The following is a 17,904-nucleotide window of genomic DNA, read 5'->3' on the forward strand; positions in this document are numbered from 1 at the left end:
CTGTCTGGGCGGCAAAGGGGCGCAGGCAATCAGCAGCATCAGTGGTGGTGATGATGATGATGATGATGATGCGGGAGCGCGCCGGGTGCCGCGGACGTCTCACCATAGAGAGCAGCGGTGCGAGCGGCCGCCAGGCGGCCCTTCCTTCCCCGCCTCTCTATGGTAACACCGCGCTTCCGCTCCGCCGCCGCGGGAATGGCGCGCTGCCATTGGCTGGCGGGGCGGGGGCGGGGCCGGGCGGTGACGGGAGGAGGGGCTATGCTAACTAAGCAAGGCGCTGTGCCGCCTCACGATTGGTCAGTGAGGAGGAGGGGCGGGGCCTGGCCGGTGAGGGGCGGGGCCCGGTGGCGACAGCGGAACGCGGCCCGGGGAGCGCGTGCCCTGGGGGAGCGGGCCCGGAGCGGGGCAGCCGGGGCTGAGGGAACCGCGGGAACCGCGCCCCGCAGGGCCTGCACCACCCCTGGGGCTGAGGGAACCGCGGGAACCGCGCCCCGCAGGGCCCTGCTCCCCCCCTGGGGCTGAGGGAACCGCGGGAACCGCGCCCCGCAGGGCCCTGCTCCTCCCCTGGGGCTGAGGGAACCGCGCCCCGCAGGGCCCTGCTCTTCCCCTGGGGCTGAGGGAACCGCGCCCCGCAGGCCCTGCTCCACCCCTGGGGCTGAGGGAACCGCGGGCACCGCGCCCCGCAGGGCCCTGCTCCACTCCTGGGGCTGAGGGAACCGCGCGCTCCAGTCCTGGGGCTGAGGGAACCGCGGGAACCGCGCTCCGCAGGGCCCTGCTTCACTCCTGGGGCTGAGGGAACCGTGCGGCCCCCGGGACCCGGTGCGCGGGCTCGGGCTCTCGGTTCTGGGCTCTGCAGCCGTTCACACCCGCCGGCCCCCAAGCGCCAGGGCCGCAGTCGCTGAGCTCCCGGTGCGGTGCAGAACTCGGCCATGGCCGGCGCGGGGGGCCGAGCCCCGCTGGGTGGGTGCCGGGCTCCGGGGAGGGGCCGTGCCGGCCCTGGCCGGTGCCGGCTCCGGTGGCTTCACGCCCTGCCTGTCGTTCTCCCCCGCAGGTCTGCGGCGGTGGCTGTGCTCGGCTGCCCCGGCGCCCCGGGTCTGCGTGGTGGGCAGCGGCCCCGCCGGCTTCTACACGGCTCAGCACATCCTCAAGGTACCGCCATGGGACCTGCCCGCGGGGGAGGCCTCTCTGCCCTGCCTGCCCCTCAGCGGTGCTGGGGTGGGTTTGTGGGCTCCTGGCCCTGCTCCAGCCAGGTCGGTGTTGTTGGGAGGCAGCTTGGGGCTGCCCAGACCCCACAAAGTCCTTCTGGGCCTATTTGGTTGGGGTCGGTGCTTTCATCCCTGCCCTGCGCCTGGGTCGTCCATTCAGGACTTTGGTTGCTGTGAGTTCATCCCAAGTGACTTTTCTAGAATCAAATAATCAGCAGGAATCTGCCTCGCTCAAAGCTGTTGTCACCCAGCAGGAATGACATTAACTGTGTGTTTGAAGTGGCTGTGTGGGACCTGCTCTCCTCCCCCAGCAGAATTAAGACACATGGGTGATGCTTTACCTTATGTCTGCATATTCCAGTGCTCTGGGCAGTCAGGTCTGTTGGGAAATGAGACCTGAACACAGAACTGGGCTACTGGCACCCTCCAGAGATACAGCAGCTTAACCCCATCATTAAACCATGCTGTGCTGTCTCTGGAATGTGTTGGAAAATAGCTGTTACTAAGCCTCAGGGACGAATTTCAGGGCTGCTTAATCTCGGGAAGAGGCTGACTCAAAATACAAGATAACAAAAGCCTTGCAGCCAAGGGTCTGTCTAAGGCTCTGACCCTGAGGTGACTCAGCCCAGGCCATGTCAGGGCATGGGCATCTCTGCTGGGGACTGGGAGATGTCTGACAGGTCCCCAGCCCCCAGGGTGCTGTACTGGCTGCTTCCCAGCTGGCCTGAGGCTCTCTGATCAGCCCCCCAGGTACTGGAGACCCACCAGGGTAGTGTGGAAAAGGAGCTCAGGACTGGGCAGGGTGATGGAGCCCCACAAGATGGACTTGATGGTGGCTGGGGTCACTCTGTGCTACATCGTGTGGTCTGAGCTGGCAGTAACAGGTGCAGCACCATGGAAGGGTCTGGAACAGGCTGTGTCTGGCTTGCTGCAGCCCATCCTCCTGCCCTGTATTCCCCCAGCTGCAGATGAGTGTTGCTAGGCTGCTGAGACCTGTCTGTCCTCATCCTGGCTGTGACTTTCTCCTCCTGCAGCACCATGCTGGGGCCCTGGTGGACATCTATGAGAAGCTGCCCGTTCCCTTTGGGCTCGTGCGTTTTGGAGTGGCCCCAGACCACCCTGAGGTCAAGGTTGGTGCTGGCTCCCTGCCCTTGCTGTGTGGTTGAGTGTGGGGACAGTGGTGGGTGCAGCTGAGGTGGTCACTGTCCTTCCTGGTGCCCCAGGCTCTCTGTGACATGGAGCTGTCAGGCCAGAGAGGTCCAGGTCTCCTCCTTGTCCATGCTAAGGCCACAGATGGGTGACACGGGACACTTGCCATAAGGGCTCAGGACAGTGGGCCACAACCAGGGGCTTGTGATAGGAAGTGCTGCTCCTGGTGCTGGTCAGCCTGGCTCAGAGCAGGGCCAAGGAGCACAGATGGGTTTCTGTGTCCCTGGGCTGCTCATTGCTGCTGCTGTTTGCCCCTCAAGCAGTGCCCATTCTGGGAACACACAGATCTCCTCATGGGGGCAGTGGAGTTGGGCAAGGAAAAGTTAAAACCAAGGATTTCCCAGCCATTTTCCTTTGCCTGGCAGTGAGTGGTACCCAGGAGTGTCTGCTATGTCGGAGATGGTTGGAAGGGTAGGACACAGAAGATCCAGACATGGAGATCCAGACACAGCAATATCTTGCAGTGATTTCTTCTAATCCCTGGAGACCCAAAGACCAAAATGCCTGGATCCCTGTGTGTGAGAGGGGAGGAATGGACATGCTGCAGACACTGCCCCAGCTGTTGTGGTGGTGTCTGTCCTGTCCCCAGGCTGAGTCCATCTGGGGCTGCAGGGCTGGGAGGGCTGGTTTTGCTGTGTAGCCCTGATCACTCAGAAGAAAAAGGCCTGGATGCCATTGTGCCCTGCATCCTGTCTCGAGGAAGGGGCTTTCAGGAAGGCTTGAGATGAGCTGCCAGCAGAGAGGACCAGGTGGCCTGCAAACCTCACTTTTGGGAAGGAGTTTTCCCCTGCAGCGGGGTTTATTCTGAGGGGCTGAATGTTCTGGGAAGGTCCTGTCCTCCCTAGGTGGGTACAAAATATGGATTTTCCTTTCACAAAGGGTGGTGGAGAGAGTGCCAAGTCACAGCTGTGCTTATCTCCCTGTGAGTTATATCTGGCTGCTGGTAGATAAGAGTCTCAGAATACTTTGATTGGGTATTACCCCACCTGAGTGGGCATGGCTGCTGAGAGAGAGATGGTGAATCTTGTATCTTGATCAGAAGGCTGATTTATTAAGATAATATATATAATACATTATGACTATACTAATTGAATATAGAGAGAGGTTTGCAGAGCAGCTAGGCTAGCTAAGAATAGAAAGAAAAGAAATCTATAACAAAGTTGTGGCCAAGGACTCAGTCCCCTAGCTTGCACTGGTGATTGGCTCTTAATTATAAACATAGGAAATGAGCCAATCAAGGTGTCTCTGTTGCATTCCCCAGCAGCTGATAATAATTGTTTACCTTCTCTTCGGAGGCCTCTGGCCTCCCGAAGACGCAGAAATCCGAAAGAAAGGATTTCTGTGGAGAAATGTCTGCGACGATTGGGATGAGGCGGTGAAGATCTCAAGGCTGGAGGGGGCAGGCCCAGGGATGTGCTGTGAGCAGCAGCCTTGGCCTGGCTGCAGCTGTGGCTCTGTGCTCTCTGCAGAACGTCACCAACACCTTCACGCAGACGGCGCGCTCGGGGCGCTGCGGCTTCTACGGGAACGTGGCCGTGGGCAGGGACGTGACGGTGCCGGAGCTGCAGCAGGCGTACCACGCCGTGGTGCTGGTGGGTACCCGAGCCTTGGTGCCCCACGAGTCCTGGGGAAGGTCTGCAGGGTTATTCTCCACTGGCATAGTGTTTGGGCGAGGTGTTTCTGGGTGCCTTGTTACCACGGGCAGCTCTTCCCAGCCTTGGGACAGCTCAGATGCTCGCAGGCTTGTCCAAAGCCCTTATGGGGGTGTGTGCTGGAGCATGGCATCAAGTGCAGGTCTCTGAAACTTCTCACTGTGCTGGCCACTGCTTGTTTTAGCCTGCCGTGGATTTGTCCTTGCTGATCAGTCCTCAGCTTGTCATGCTCTGCCTTGGACCAAGGACATTGAATTTGGCTCTGGAGCCCAGGACTATTGGAAAAAGGCTCCCAATATTCCCAGTTAGATTGTGCCTGGGCCAGTCTGACCCTCGCTGCTGGGCCAAAGGCAGCAACTGCGGTGTGTCACCCCAGAGATACCTTGGCTTGCTGGTGGTTGCAGCTGGGCACTGAACAAGTCCAGGCTTGTTAGGAACCCCGTTTAACTCAGGAGGAATGGCTTCAGGCAATGGTGAAGAGAAAAAGGAGAGGATTCTGCTGGAGGGTTTAATGTCCAGAGGTTTATTCCATGGTTACAGAGGTCTGAACGTGAGCAACTGCTCCAACAGAATCCCGGCCGCATGGTCTGATCACCTTTTTAAGCTCAGGGACAGGGGGAGGGGAGGTACAGGTGAGCCACCAACCAGGTGAGAGGGGCAGGGTCTCAGGGGAAGGTGACACCCAGTCAGGCCAATGACCCCTGGGCATAGGGGCATCCTTTGAACTTGACCAACCACACGAGGCCTTGCTGGAATGTTCAGCCTGATTGACAGGACTCACTCAGCATGGGGGCAAGGGGGAAGGGAGAGAGGCATAGGCACACCTGGGGAAATGACCTGGAAGGCCAAAATGGGACATTACAGCACACCACAACACAGGACGATGAGGTGGATGAAGCCCCTGTGCTTGGGCTGTGTTTAGCCCTTCCACTGAGTAGCTCAGCCTTTGGGAGGGGATATCACAGCTGTGCAGTGACCCTGGCAGCAGCTGGGAGGGGAGATTTGTGTTTTGGTGTCAAATCCTGCACATAGTGACATCTCTGACTGTGCCTGCTGCCTCCTCAGAGTTATGGTGCTGAAGACAATCGGGTCCTGGGGATCCCAGGGGAGAACCTCCCTGGTGTTTACTCAGCCCGAGCCTTTGTGGGCTGGTACAACGGGCTGCCTGAGAACCAGGATGTGAGTATGGCCCTGTGCTTCCCTGCCCTTCCTCCCATCCTTCTTTCCATCCCAATACAGGCATTCAGCTCCAGATTAAGTCCTGAAAGGCCTGCAATTGGAAAAGATTAGCAGAAGCCATGTTAAATCCTTCTTAGATGGTAGAAATGTGAACAATTTGCACATCAGTGAGAGTGGATTAGCTGGCTGTGCACATTGGCAGCACATTTTGGCAGAGCCAGATGGGAACCTGTAGGGGTGATGCTCTGCTTCCTGAGGAGCCTTTTTGGCCAAAACAGCTCCTGCTCCCAGGAGGGCAGGAAAGGTGGGAATGGGGATCATCTGGGGTGCCTGGAGCAGCTGTGTTGCTGTGTCTGCTTGGGGAGGGGGCTGGTGTGGAGTTTCCCAAGTTGCATCACCTCTTTTTGGGGCAGAGCAGGGTGGAAGGGAGTTTGGGTGGTAGGAGCAGGTCTGAAGGGCTGGACATTGTGGAGGCCATGTGGATTCATCACAGCTGGGTCTCTCCCCACAGCTAAAGCCTGACCTGAGCTGTGAGACAGCGCTGATCCTGGGCCATGGCAATGTGGCACTGGACATTGCCCGCATCCTGCTGTCCCCACTGCAGCTCCTCAGGGTGAGTGGTGGCAGCTCTGCCCCATGAGGGCAGCCCATGCCCTAGATTCTCTCCCTGCTGGGTGGCTGCTGGCTCCCACCCATCTCAGGTAAAACCTCAAACTCCTCTGTCCTTGGGATGTTTCCCTGGGAAGGCTGCTGCCTCTCGGGTGCACCCATGGATTCACAGTCTGTAGGGAGTGATCCAAGGCTGTGGCCATGACTTGGGTGATGCTGCAGAGGCCTCTGGATTGCTCTGCTGGCATCCAAAGCGTTGGAAATTGAGCATCATCTCTATGAGAAGCAAAAGAGGAGCCACTTTCTCTCTTCTGCCACCAAAGCAGAAACTTCTGTTGAGGTTTATCTTTTTCTGCTGGAGCAGATAGATAAGATCTATCAGCCTGGTTTCACCTGGTGGCACTGGGAAGACTGGTGGACCTCATCCCTACAGACAGCTGGGAGCTGGTGTGCACCAGCTGCTCCATACAGCTGCTGCCCCAGATGTTGGCAGCAAAGGCTTTCCCTCTGGGAGAAATGCCACAAGGTTTGTTACACCTGTGCAGCAGCTTCCTGTATTAATATCTAAATTAAATTATAAAAGCCCCCAAACTTGGAGACACTGCCAGCCAGTGACTTAAGCCAGCTGGGAGCAGTGCTGCAAAAGACATGGCACTGGTATGAGTGCCAGGGTGGGCAGGTAGTTCCTGACAGGAATATTGGTCTGGAATGGTTTATCCTGGTGACCTTGTGTCTCTCCCGTCGTGTTTTCTCTGGAAAAGATCTTGCAGTCTAGATAAGCAGACAGGATTGAAACAGAGCACAGGATTTCTGTGAGGTGCCAGTGCCAGGCTGAGGCTTGTGCTCGTGCTGGAGCTGCCTGGGGCAGGCAGGTGCTGATTTGAGCTGTGGTTTGCAGCAGGTTTCATCCAGAGCCTGTATATCCTCAGCTGGGAATTTCCCCAACAGCATCTGCAGGCACCTCAGGATGGAGCTGAGTGAAGGCTTTGCTCTGTTAGCCCCAAGGTGAACCTGCTGGGTGGATCCCCCGAGGCAGTCACGGGGTGCTGGCTCGTTACCTCTGGTGCATTATGGCCTCGGAAAGAACATTCAGTGATGAGGGACCAGCTGTGCAAATAGCTCTGTGCAAAGGGAGATGACTTCTTTCCCGTCCTCGCCCAGGCTCTCTGCATGCACAGCCAGCTTTTCTGCTGATTTTTCACCTTCAGAGGCTGTGCCTTCTCCCCAGCTCCCTCCAGATCTGCCCTCATCCCACTCTGCTGTCTCTGTTTTGCAGAAGACAGACATCACTGACAGCTCCCTGGCAGCTCTTGCCTGCAGCAAGGTGAAGCGTGTCTGGCTGGTTGGGAGGAGGGGACCTCTCCAAGTCGCTTTCACCATCAAGGTGAGGCTGGAGGTGCTGCTGTTTCCCAGAGCTGAGCCCCAAACTGCCTGTCCCTGGTGGGGAGAGGTGGTTTGGGGGTGAGTGTGGATCCCAGGCATCCTCCTTCCTGCACCCATTTCCTGGCTCCTAGGGGTTTGGGGCTGTCCTCCCTCTGCTGGAGGTTACATTTTCCTGCCCACAATTGCCAGGAGCTGCGGGAGATGATAAACCTGCCTGGTGCCAGAGCTGTCCTGGACCCTGCTGACTTCACAGGCCTCGAAAGTGCTGTCAAAGGTGAGGGAAGTGTGCCATGCTTCTTCAGATAGGGACTCACCTTGGCAGGTGAGCAACCAGGAGTGATCTGCAGGTACCCAGAGTGTACATCAGAAAAAGTCTTGTCCTGTACTTAATGCCTGGCTCATGAAGGCTGTTACCATGGTGTGTCGTGTCCTCAGAGTGCCAGGAGGCACCAAGGCAAGGGAACATTGTGTATCTCTGTTTGTGCAGCCACTTAGTGCTTACACTCTGAGTGATGAGGGCAGGAGGCTCAGGAGGGCTGAGGGAACCTTGCAGGGGAGATCCCAAGGCCGTTGATTTAAGAGCTTCCTGCAGACCTGAAAAGAAAACACTGAGTTCAAGGGTGTCCAGAGACCTGCTCTTCTCCACGGGCTGCTGCCTCCAAGCACCAGCAAGACAGGAAATTGCAGACTTTGATTTGTGTGTCCCACTGGCCTCAAGCCTCTGGAGGTCCTCTGGTCACTTTGACTTGCAGTTTGTCATCTCAAAGGTGTCAGGCTCCCACCAACATGACCGACTCACATCCTGACACTGCCCTGCCATGGCCTTGGCCCGGTGCTGTGTCTCAAGGGGTTTTTGCTGATTCCTGCTGTGAAGATTTCTCTCTTTTCCTAGATGCTTCCAGGCCCAGGAAGCGACTGACTGAGCTGATGATCAAAACAGCCCTGGAGAAGCCAGTGGAGATGCAGGCAGGGGCAGCAGCCCCCCGGGAGTGGGGGCTGAAGTTCCAGCGCAGCCCCCAGGAAGTGCTGCCCAGTGCTGATGGGAGCAGGGCGAGGGGCGTCCGCATGGCCCTGACCCGCCTCGAGGTACGGGGGGCTGGGGTGGAGCAGGACACATCCATCCCTTGGGAATCTCCCCAAAGACACCTCTGTGTTCCCTGGCTGTCAGGAGTGGCCTCTGGCAGGTTCTTAGGGGAGCTGGTACCTAAAGAGCTGGTACCACGAAGAGTTTTCCCAAAGGGAGCTCTTTCCCTGATGCTGCTGCAGAATGGCCTTTAGCAAATACCCAGGAGTCAAAGATGCCAAAGGGGACTGGAGGGGGCTGTTGCTCTGCAGTGGTGACTATGGTGGTCAGCAGCCTTTTCCTCCCTCTCTCAGGGCTCGGGTGACTCTGCCAAAGCCATTCCCACTGGAGATGTGGAGGAGCTGGAGTGTGGGCTGGTGCTGAGCAGCATTGGCTACAGGAGCCTGCCGCTGGACCCGGCCGTGCCCTTCGACAGCCGGCGCGGGGTCATCCCCAACAGCTCGGGCAGAGTCCAGGGTGTCCCAGGTCTGGGTCCACAGGGATTTGCATGGGGCCTGCTGAGCACAGCTGCTGGGCTGGGGGCTTTGGTGTGGGAAGTTGATTCACCAAGGGTATGGGTATTGTACACCTTGGAGAGTGGGAACTGAGGGTATGAGGTGCCTCTGTCAGGGGTTAAGAGCTGGCCAGTCTCCATCTCTTTAGGGTTGTCTGGTTTAGCACAGGGCTTTTACTGCATCCTGTTACTAAAGTGACACAGCCCGTGCAGCTGCTTTGTGCTGATCTGTAGGTACACAAACTCCTGCCACAGCACTGTGTAAGAGTCTGTTCACATCACCTAGGTGGGGAAGAGGGCAGGGACTTGCAGCCAGAAGAGTCCAAGGCCACATGCTGACCTGAGCCTGGCTGCTCCATGTGCCCCTGCAGGTCTGTACTGCAGCGGGTGGGTGAAGAGAGGACCCACAGGCGTGATCATCACCACCATGAACGACAGCTTTGACACTGCCCAGTCTCTGCTGGAGGATCTCCAGGGGGGTGTGCTGGATATATCCCCTTCCAGAGAAGGCTTTGGGCTTGTGGAGAGCATCCTGCACAGCCGAGGTCAGTGCGAGGGTCGGTAGCAGCCAGCAGGAGGGATCAACGCAGCCAAACTCCTCCTGGATCTGTGGGGGAGCAGAGTCCGAACCATGGGAATGGATTATTCTGCTGTTTTGATGTTCCAAAGCCCAGGGAGAACAAGGCTTGAATTCTGTCAAATATCTGTGTCATTGCTGAGGTTAATGACCACTTTCTGGGAAGGGCCAATAAAAGCAGCACAGACCTTGGGTAAAATGTCAGTGTCAGCTGCCGAGACAGTGAGCTATTGCTCTTGAGTGGTTTTCCTAGTAATCCTTCCAAGCAAGTTAGGGGAAAGATTAAAATGCCCAGGAGAGTAATTTGCTGTAGCTGTGTTTAAAGACATTCAATTAAAGTGTGTGTGTGTGTTTTGCCTCTTAAACTGTCTGAGGTTTAACAGTGAACTGGAAGCATTTTGTCCCCCGAGGTGGTTTGTGCTCGCTGTTGTTACGGCTCACAAAGGTCTGAGTGATCCGAGCCGACTGGAACCTGCCACCCCTCTCCTTGTGGCGTTAGGAATTATTTCTCCTTTGCGAGGCTGAGCTCTGACACCGTGTCGGAAAAGGGCAGCTCTGCTGCCACATCAGGGCCCTGCCAATGGGGAGGTGAGGCTGAACTTGTTCTTACTTGGTTAAGTTCTCTCTCCTGTCTCTCACCATCACCTCAGGGGTCCGTCCCGTTTCCTTCTCGGACTGGGAGAAGATTGATGCTGCTGAAGTGGCGAGAGGCAAAGCTGCTGGCAAACCCCGGGAGAAGATCGTGGATCCTGCGGAGATGCTGCGGATCATCGGTCACTGAGGCAGCCCTGGTGGGGCCCTGGCACTGCCCCAGTGGGACCGTCCTGGGGCAACACCAGTGGGTCATGAGCAGAGCCAGGAGCACAGGGCTTCTGTCTGGGGCTGGTGGTGGCTCTGGAGGGGTGTGTGACACTGGGGCCTCTCTGGTAATAATGAACTCTGCGTTCCCAAAGTCTCAAGACCTGAGGCTGTTGGCTGGCCCCACATCCCTGCAGCCAGGTACCATTCCCGGGGGTGATTCTTGTCTGTCTTTGAAACATTAATGAATCATGCAGTGCAGGTGAAGGGAGGTGTGTGTGCCCCTGGGGAACTCCTGACCAGCCACTCTATCACAGCAGGTCACATGGAGAAGTTTCCCTGTGTCTTGCTGCCTCCCCTCTAAGCCACAAGCCAAATGGGTTTGTTGCCTTGTCATTCATGCCAGAGCAGGCATCTTTTAATAATGATGTTTTTTAAAAATAAACCCTTACGGGGAAGCCAAAATGGACCTACAGCTTGAGTCTGGGCTCTTTGTCTGCCACTGCCTTGACCTCGGAGCTGCAGCTCCTGCAATGTCCCAAGGCAAGGCAGCTCTGGGTGCTCTCCACTTGTGAGCTCTACACAAGTAGAAAAGGGCATTAATTTGGTTTCTACTTCCCACAGTTAATTTGCCTTCTGCTGCCCACAGTCTGTCTTACGGGGTAGATTGGGATAACAAGCATGTAATTGCCTTGTTCAGGATCATGAGGGATCCTGTGTCCATTGGTACCTGCCAGTGCTGACTGGTGCAAGCAGTGCCTTGAGCTCTTTCTCTCCTTTCACTGGTGGGGTGGTTTTTTTTGTCTGTGTGTTTTGAAGCCTATTATATGCTTCTCTTAGCCCAGATTGCCTACGGTGACGGTGTCAGGTTTTAAGCCAGATTACAAGCCGTGAGCTGTAATCTCCTTTTATCCCTGGCGCAGGGGCAGCGTCAGCGGGGCCCCTTCCCTGGCTGTCCCCAGCCCCCCCGTGCTCCCTGCCAGAGCACTGCAGGACTGCAGCCCCTCCTCCCTGGCCTGTGGAAACGGTGACAGTGACAGTGGCTCTGTGATGGAGGCAGAGGAGAGATCAAGCTAGGGCAACCTCCACCTCAGCCCAGCCCTCTCACGGCAGAGGACTTGCCCACAGGGCACTGTTCTCTCACCTCATCTCTGACTCAACTCAAGGAAGGGAGATCTCTGACTTCTCCCTATTTTTCCCTTTTTCTCTCCCATACTTTTCTATTTAAATCTCATTTGAAAGCTCATTAAGAAACTCAGGAAATGTGATAATGGGAACTCGTACTCAAACGAGCAATAAAGCTTTTGTGGAACAGCTGTTTGTGTGATGTGGCTCTCCTTACGTCTCGTGGCTGATGCAGTCCTAATGCTGAACTCTGGAGCAGGAGATTACATCAGTGCTGGGTTCCGAGGTGAATCAGAGCTTTGGGAAGGGGGAGGGAGGCGAGGGGGCTGCACCTACCACGGGGAGCAGCAGTTCGGCTTGGCAGCCCAGCCAGGAATGTGACAGCCAAGGGCTTGTTGTGGCTGCATCAAATCTGAAGGTTTTGGGAAGAGAGGAGATGGATCCTCCCCAGGATTTTCTTCCACATCGCCTTGAATGTTGATGCCAGGGTGCTTTTGTAGCGGTGGAAAAGGCCACTGTGCTCATGCTGAGCCTGGCACGTGGCTGTTCCCAAACTGAGGATGCTTCAGGGTAGTTTTTGGGCTGTGATAACAGATTAACAGGAGTGTCTGTCCTTGCTGAGCTCAGTGACTTTGCTCAACCCTGAACTTGGCCAAGGCCCTGGGGTTAATGCTGGTCTGTGGGAAAATCATGGGATGATGAAGGTCAGTGAAGGGCAGGGACAGGGGACTGAGCCTCATGGGCAGAGGGAGGATGGCTACAATCATGTAAATTTTTATTCAACGCTTCCAGCTCCCTTTCCTCTTCTGCCTACGAGCCCAAGCCCCAGCCCTGTGTCCAGGTTTCTTCTGCCTCCCCATCGCTGTCGCCGCCCTCCATCCTCCTCAGGGCTCGGGGATGCATCCCGCTCAGGAAGGTCCCTGTCCCTGTCCCTGTCCCCGCCGCCGCGTCGTTAGGTGGCGCTGGGAGCCCGCACCGGGGAGCGTGGGGCCGGGCGGGGATGGGGTGACCTGGCACCCCCGGGCCGGGGCTCCGGGCAGCCTGGGGCAGCCCTGCAGGCTCCCGCTCGCATCCGGGCTCTGCTTTCAGGCAGGAGTAACCTTGTGTTTGCCCCTGGTGTGTCCCCAGCAGGGCAGCCTGTCCGGGCAGCCATCCCCTCGCCCCCCGCTCTCCTGAGCTGCCACACAGCAGCTCCAAAGCCATTTTCTGATGCAGGTGAGGAGCTGGAAAGGCGATGCTGTGAGTGACACCCGTCTGCTGTTGGAAAGAGGCCTGAAACACTGAAAGCCGTCGCTGCCAGCTCTGCATGTGGATTGCCCTGCTTGGATGAATTATGGCTCAGCTTAGCTTTAATGAGGCTGCACAAAGCTGCTGGAGGTCAGCATGTGGTGAGCGATGGCCTGGAGAGTGGCTGGACACGGCTCCCTGCTCCCACTTCCCTCCCTGTCTCCCGTGTGCTTCTCTGCAAGGCAGCCAGGCTGGCTGTGGGGCCGAGCTTGTCACACTGTGGGGTGGTGACATGGTTCCATTTGGGTCTTTGCAACTTCCTCTTGTAGCTTTGCACTGCCGTGCCTCAGTTTCCCTGTCTGAAGATGTCCAGGCAAGCTCTTCAGGCTCGTGGGCTGCCTGTGGGCTCCTGCCTTGGAGTAGCAGGTCTGGCACATCCCAGAAGCTCCTGTTGATGCTTCATTTTCCAACCATTCCCAGAAGACAAGAGCAGATCTCTCACTGGCTTGGCTAGTTGACTGCCTGCTGAAGTTGGCCTCTTCCAGTGAGTATTTAGAGCCCACAAAGCAGGAGGTTTCCTGCACTCTCGAATAAGGGAAAAACCAGCTGGAGTTGGATCTCTGGCCTGGCACTGAGGAGCTGTGTTGCTGTTTAAAAGCCAGCTCAGGCGACCAGAAGAATGGTTGAAAAGGCTTTTCCCCAGCGTGGCTAATACTCGATTTTCCAGCCCCATCCCCGTGGCGCAGGGGCGGCGGCCGGGCCTGTGCCGGCCCCTCGCCACAGGAATCACCGAACTGCGGCCCCCGGAGCCCGGTGGGCCCGTCTGCACCAGGGCCTTTCCACAGGAGTGACCGAACTGCAGCACCCGGAGCCTGGCGGGCCCAGAGCCGGCCCCTCGCCACAGGAATCACCGAACTGCGGCACCCGGAGCGTGGGGGGCCCGTCTGCACCGGGGCCTGGCCGCAGGAATCACCGAACTGCGGCCCCCGGAGCCCGGCGGGCCCGTCTGCACCGGGGCCTGGCCGCAGGAATCACCGAACTGCGGCACCCGGAGCCCGGCGGGTCCAGAGCCGGCCCCTCGCCACAGGAATCACCGAACTGCGGCACCCGGAGCCCGGCGGGCCCGTCTGCAGCGGGGCCTGGCCGGGAACAGATGGCTCCGGAGAGTGCTGACCTCAGCGCCTTGGCTGAGCACGGCTCCGGGCCTGCCTTAACCCACCCTCACTCCTTGCTCTCCTGGGCACATCCCTCATGCGCTCTTCCCGTCCAGATCCATCCCCAGCCCTGGGCAGGGATGGAGAACACGTTGGCTCTGGGGTCACTGGAGTGGGACACCAGCCCCACTGTGCCCAGGAAGCCACTTCACTCAAGGGACAGCATCATCCCTTCTCCCAGAGGCCCCCAAGCACGTCCTTGACTCCAGACCCACCACAGGCTCATGGTTTTCCTGCCCAGTCTTACAGATCCAGCCTTGCCAAAGTCTTTGCTTGTTGTTGAAGGGCTGTGCAGGGTCAGGTAGTGGTGCTGCAAGTCCAGATGTTTTCCCTCTGCTTGGGATGAATGACTTTGGCAATTGGGACTGCATGAGCCCATTTCTCAAGGTCAAGAGAGGAGCAGAGGTGCAGGAGATGCAAACTCCAAGCAGCTGTTTCCAGGAGTTATTTAGGGATACGACAGCAGCAGATAAAGTTGTTGGTGGGTGATGGCTGAAAGAAGTAATTTCCTTCCTTCCTGGGAAATTTCCATTTCCAGCAGCTTTGTCTGCCTCATTCCCAACCTCTGGGGCAGCCCTGCAGGCACATGCCACCGCAGGGGGAGGAATTAACCCTGCAGGGATAAAACCATCCCTGTTTATTTTTGCTCCCTTAATTACTGTGAGGGTAGGACATGGTGGCAGCAGAGCTGTGCCAGGTTGGAGCTGCACCAGACCCATGCCAGGCATGCACCGTGCACAGCACCATCCCCGTGCCTTCTGTCCCACCCTTCTCCTTGCTCCACTCTCTGCCTTGATTGCTTTTATGGCTGCTGGGATCCAAGATATCAGCCAGCTCTGTGTGCCTATTTAAGCACTGGAGCCCTGAATTCTCTGTGGGATGGAGCAGACAGGGGAGGTGGGGATGGAGGGGTGGCCCTTGGCACAGCGTGGAGAAAGGTGATCTACATCTGTGTTTACATCTGAAGTGAGACCCAACAGGAGAGGGGACAGGAATAGGAGCACCTGGGCTCAGACCTTCTTAAGTTTTGGCCAGAGTTCTTGGGAAGGAGAGGTTGGCAGCCAACAGGAAGGACTGAGATGGATGCAGGGTGGGGATGAGTGCAGGGCAGGGAATGGAGGTAGGTCCACGGCCAAATCCCATGTGCCACAAGTGTCACCTGCAAGACTCAGCTCTGGCAGAGGGACCTGTGGGCTCTGATGTCAGATGCCATTAGCAGGCTGCAGATGCTTGTGGGGACAGCCCAAGAGAGCTGTGTTGCCCAGATGCCCCTCTATATTTGCAGGGGCAGCTCTGGCTTTGTGCTGGCCATGCACAAAGGTCCTCTCCTTCCCCAAGTACTGGTCTAGGATGCACATGGATTAGAAACCTTACACTGACCCTCCCAGGAGCAGGAGCTGATGCTGGGGTTTGTCTCTCGGAGCTGGAGATACCAAAGCCTTGGTGTGCTGCTCTCCTGGCTGGGGGTGGGTGCTCTGAGTGGCTCTGGGTGCAGGTTTGTGCTGGAGGTGGGGGTTCCCAGGAGCTCTGCAAGGCTGGAGTTCTGGGGGAGCCAGAATGGAGGGGGCTGGGGCAGGATGTGGGGCTTTACCCGAGTTTAGGGTGTGAGATGCCAGTGGGGTGCAGTGGGCTCTGAGGAGTCTGCACAGAGCCCAGGGCACTTCTCTGACTGGTGTTGGCCTAGATGGGCCAGTGCACACCTGGGCAAACATCAGAGTCCCAACACGAGCCTTCCACATTCTCCTCGCTCCCCCAGCCTGGCTGCCAGCGAGCTCTTCCCTGCAGGAGGTGGCTGCACACCAGGAGCTGTCAGAGCACCATGCCTTGCATTTATCAACCTGCTCACAGAGCCTCCTGCAAGAGGAGATGCCAGGGGAAGGTAACGAGGCGATGGAGAAGCTGGCTGAGCTCCCTTTGCTGGGACTGCCACGGTGAAGGGACCAGCTGGGATGCCGAGGGTCGCACACGGGGCCACAGCCACAGCAATGGGAAGGAGGAGGATGAAGGTGGGGAAGGGCACTTGGTGCCTGTGTTGTCCCCACCCAGCCCAGAAAGCTGGGCAAGGAGGGCACAGCATCCCCTGGCAGAGTGGCTCTAAGAGGAAAAGTGCAGCTGCATTTCCTGAGGCTGTGGGCTCCATCCCAGGGTGCTCCTGTTTCAACCTGGCCCTTCGTAGCCATCAGGGCACTTTTTTTCTTTTCTTGTATTTAACATAGAAAGGACCTTAGGTGTTTAAGTGCACAAATGAATTATTTTGATGATGCAGAACAGTCCCCACAAGCTGCTTCATGTCTGGTGACCCAGACCCAGCAGCAGGTTGGATTTGGGAACTCACTGCTTTCTCCCAGAGAAAAATGTTGGGGTTTTCTTTTTTAAGACATTGAAGGACTTTGCCAGGAAAACTGCAAAACTGCAGCTGGGCTCTCAGGGCAGTTGCTCACTGCGAGCCACTGGACCCAGTGGAGAGGAGATGTGGCTGGGGGGCCTGGCATGAGAGTGCCACCACCAGTCCCTGCCCTCCACTGCCTGTCCCCACTTCCAGACACCTTCCAGCTTGTCACCGACATCTTTCATAAAAATCCTTTCTTTAGGATTTTTCCCCCTTCTGAGAAGCTGTGGCCTCAGCAACAAACTGTAAACAATGGTTATCTGCTGCTGTGGAGTGCAACAGGTGGATCCATGATTGGTCTGGGGTGGATGTTTGGATTTACTGACCACTCACGGCAGAGCTGGGTCTCACTCTGTGCTGAGACACAGATCTTTGTTTATTCATTCCTTTTCTATTCTTAGCTAGCTTCTGAGAACTTTCCTTCTATTCTTTTAGCATAGTAATAATGTAATATATATAATAAAATAATAAATCAACCCTTCTGAACATGAAGTCAACATTCTCATCTCTCTCTTCACCCGAAGACCCTTGCAAGCCCCGTAACACCAGCTGTGCCCAGTTGTGGACCCCAGACTTGGGGTTGTCTCTGTCTCATGTGTGGGGATTGGGCTGTGATGGGGATCCCCATGGGATGGGGATGCTGGGGAGTCATGGATGTGATGGTGGAGCTGGGTATTGTCCCAGGTGTGGGGTTGCTGTGCTCCCCCAGCCCACCTGGAAGCTCTGCTGGGAAATATTTGTGAGCCAAGACCCTCTGAGGGATGCAGTCCATGGAGTCCTGGGAGAGATAAATGAAGACCCTGAGCTGCTGGAGGAGTACTAAAGGCATGGGAACATCTCAGTGCTTCTATGCCAGCCCCAAAGGACCAGATCCATGAACACTGGCCCAGATCCCTGGAACGCTGTCCCACAGGCTCTGTCACTCGAGATCATGAAGGCAGCAGAAAGGGTTAAATGCAGCCACTGCCTCCTTCAATGGTTAACCCAAGATCGTCCCTTTTGTCACCTGGGAGGAGAATTTGAGGTGTTGAGGACCTGTTGCCAACCCTTAAATCTGCCTTTGGGCAGGAGAGTGGACAGTGCTGCCAGAATCAGGCAGAGGCTGAGGAGCAGGACACGGCCAGCAGGTACCCAGGGCAGGACAGATCCTGCGTGCCCCATTGCCCTGAGCCCTCACACTGCAGCAACCTGAGAGATTTGGCTGAGCTCTCCTGCAGAGAGCGGGTGCTGCTTTACAGGGATTAAAACGTAGCCCTAGATGCATTTTTCCTTTCCCTCTTTTTTTTTTTTTTTTTTTTTTGTTTGTTTGTTTGGTTGGTTTTGGTTTTTTGTTTTTGTTTTTGGTACCTTTGCACCCCCGAGGTGCCCCAAAGGCACCCACAGCACCCGGGCAGAAGGTGGCCAGGCTGTCTCGGGGATCAGGGATGGTGTGTGGAAGTCCTGCATCAGGCAGCTCATGGCTGAGCGCAGACAGAAGGATTTTAGGCAAGTTGAAACTGCTCTGGAAAGGGCCTCTCCAGGCCCAGCAGCCACAAGGATGCCGTTGCAGGTGGCTGCAGTGCCAGCCTGGGTGGCAGACGCCCAACACCCATTTGGGTGGCCCTGTCCCTGAGCCAGGCGTCTGTCCCCGGGGGAGGCAGAGGGGCAGTGCCTGGGCACGGGCGCTGCTGGCACCTGGCTCGGTGCTCTCAGGGTGGTTCCCAGGGTTTTGGTGGCTCTGAGCCGGGACATGGGGAGGTTTGGGAGAATCTGCCCCTCAC

General features: G+C 57.0%; 1 protein-coding gene across 1 annotated transcript; it reads left to right on the plus strand.

Annotated features, from left to right (window-relative positions):
• Positions 1–764: 764 nt before the first annotated feature.
• FDXR (ferredoxin reductase) lies at positions 765–11,490 on the plus strand. The gene is made up of 12 exons (XM_058038748.1): positions 765–960; positions 1,052–1,149; positions 2,240–2,335; positions 3,884–4,006; positions 5,132–5,245; positions 5,757–5,858; positions 7,131–7,238; positions 7,427–7,511; positions 8,130–8,323; positions 8,615–8,786; positions 9,186–9,359; positions 10,042–11,490. Exons 1-12 carry the CDS (start codon positions 930–932, stop codon positions 10,170–10,172), a joined length of 1,428 nt encoding a protein of 475 aa, XP_057894731.1. The 5' UTR covers positions 765–929; the 3' UTR covers positions 10,173–11,490.
• The last annotated feature ends 6,414 nt before the right edge of the window (positions 11,491–17,904 follow it).

The sequence above is a fragment of the Melospiza georgiana genome, chromosome 21 (genome assembly GCF_028018845.1).
Source record: "Melospiza georgiana isolate bMelGeo1 chromosome 21, bMelGeo1.pri, whole genome shotgun sequence".
Classification (NCBI taxonomy): Eukaryota; Metazoa; Chordata; class Aves; order Passeriformes; family Passerellidae; genus Melospiza; species Melospiza georgiana.

What these genes read in the sequence shown, in the direction of transcription:
- FDXR (XM_058038748.1), top strand. Translation starts at nt 930, where the DNA reads ATGGCCGGCGCGGGGGGCCGAGCCCCGCTGG. An exon ending in CGTACCACGCCGTGGTGCTG is followed by an intron (nt 4,007 to 5,131) that starts GTGGGTACCCGA and finishes CTGCCTCCTCAG; the next exon opens with AGTTATGGTGCTGAAGACAA. An exon ending in AAGTCGCTTTCACCATCAAG is followed by an intron (nt 7,239 to 7,426) that starts GTGAGGCTGGAG and finishes CACAATTGCCAG; the next exon opens with GAGCTGCGGGAGATGATAAA.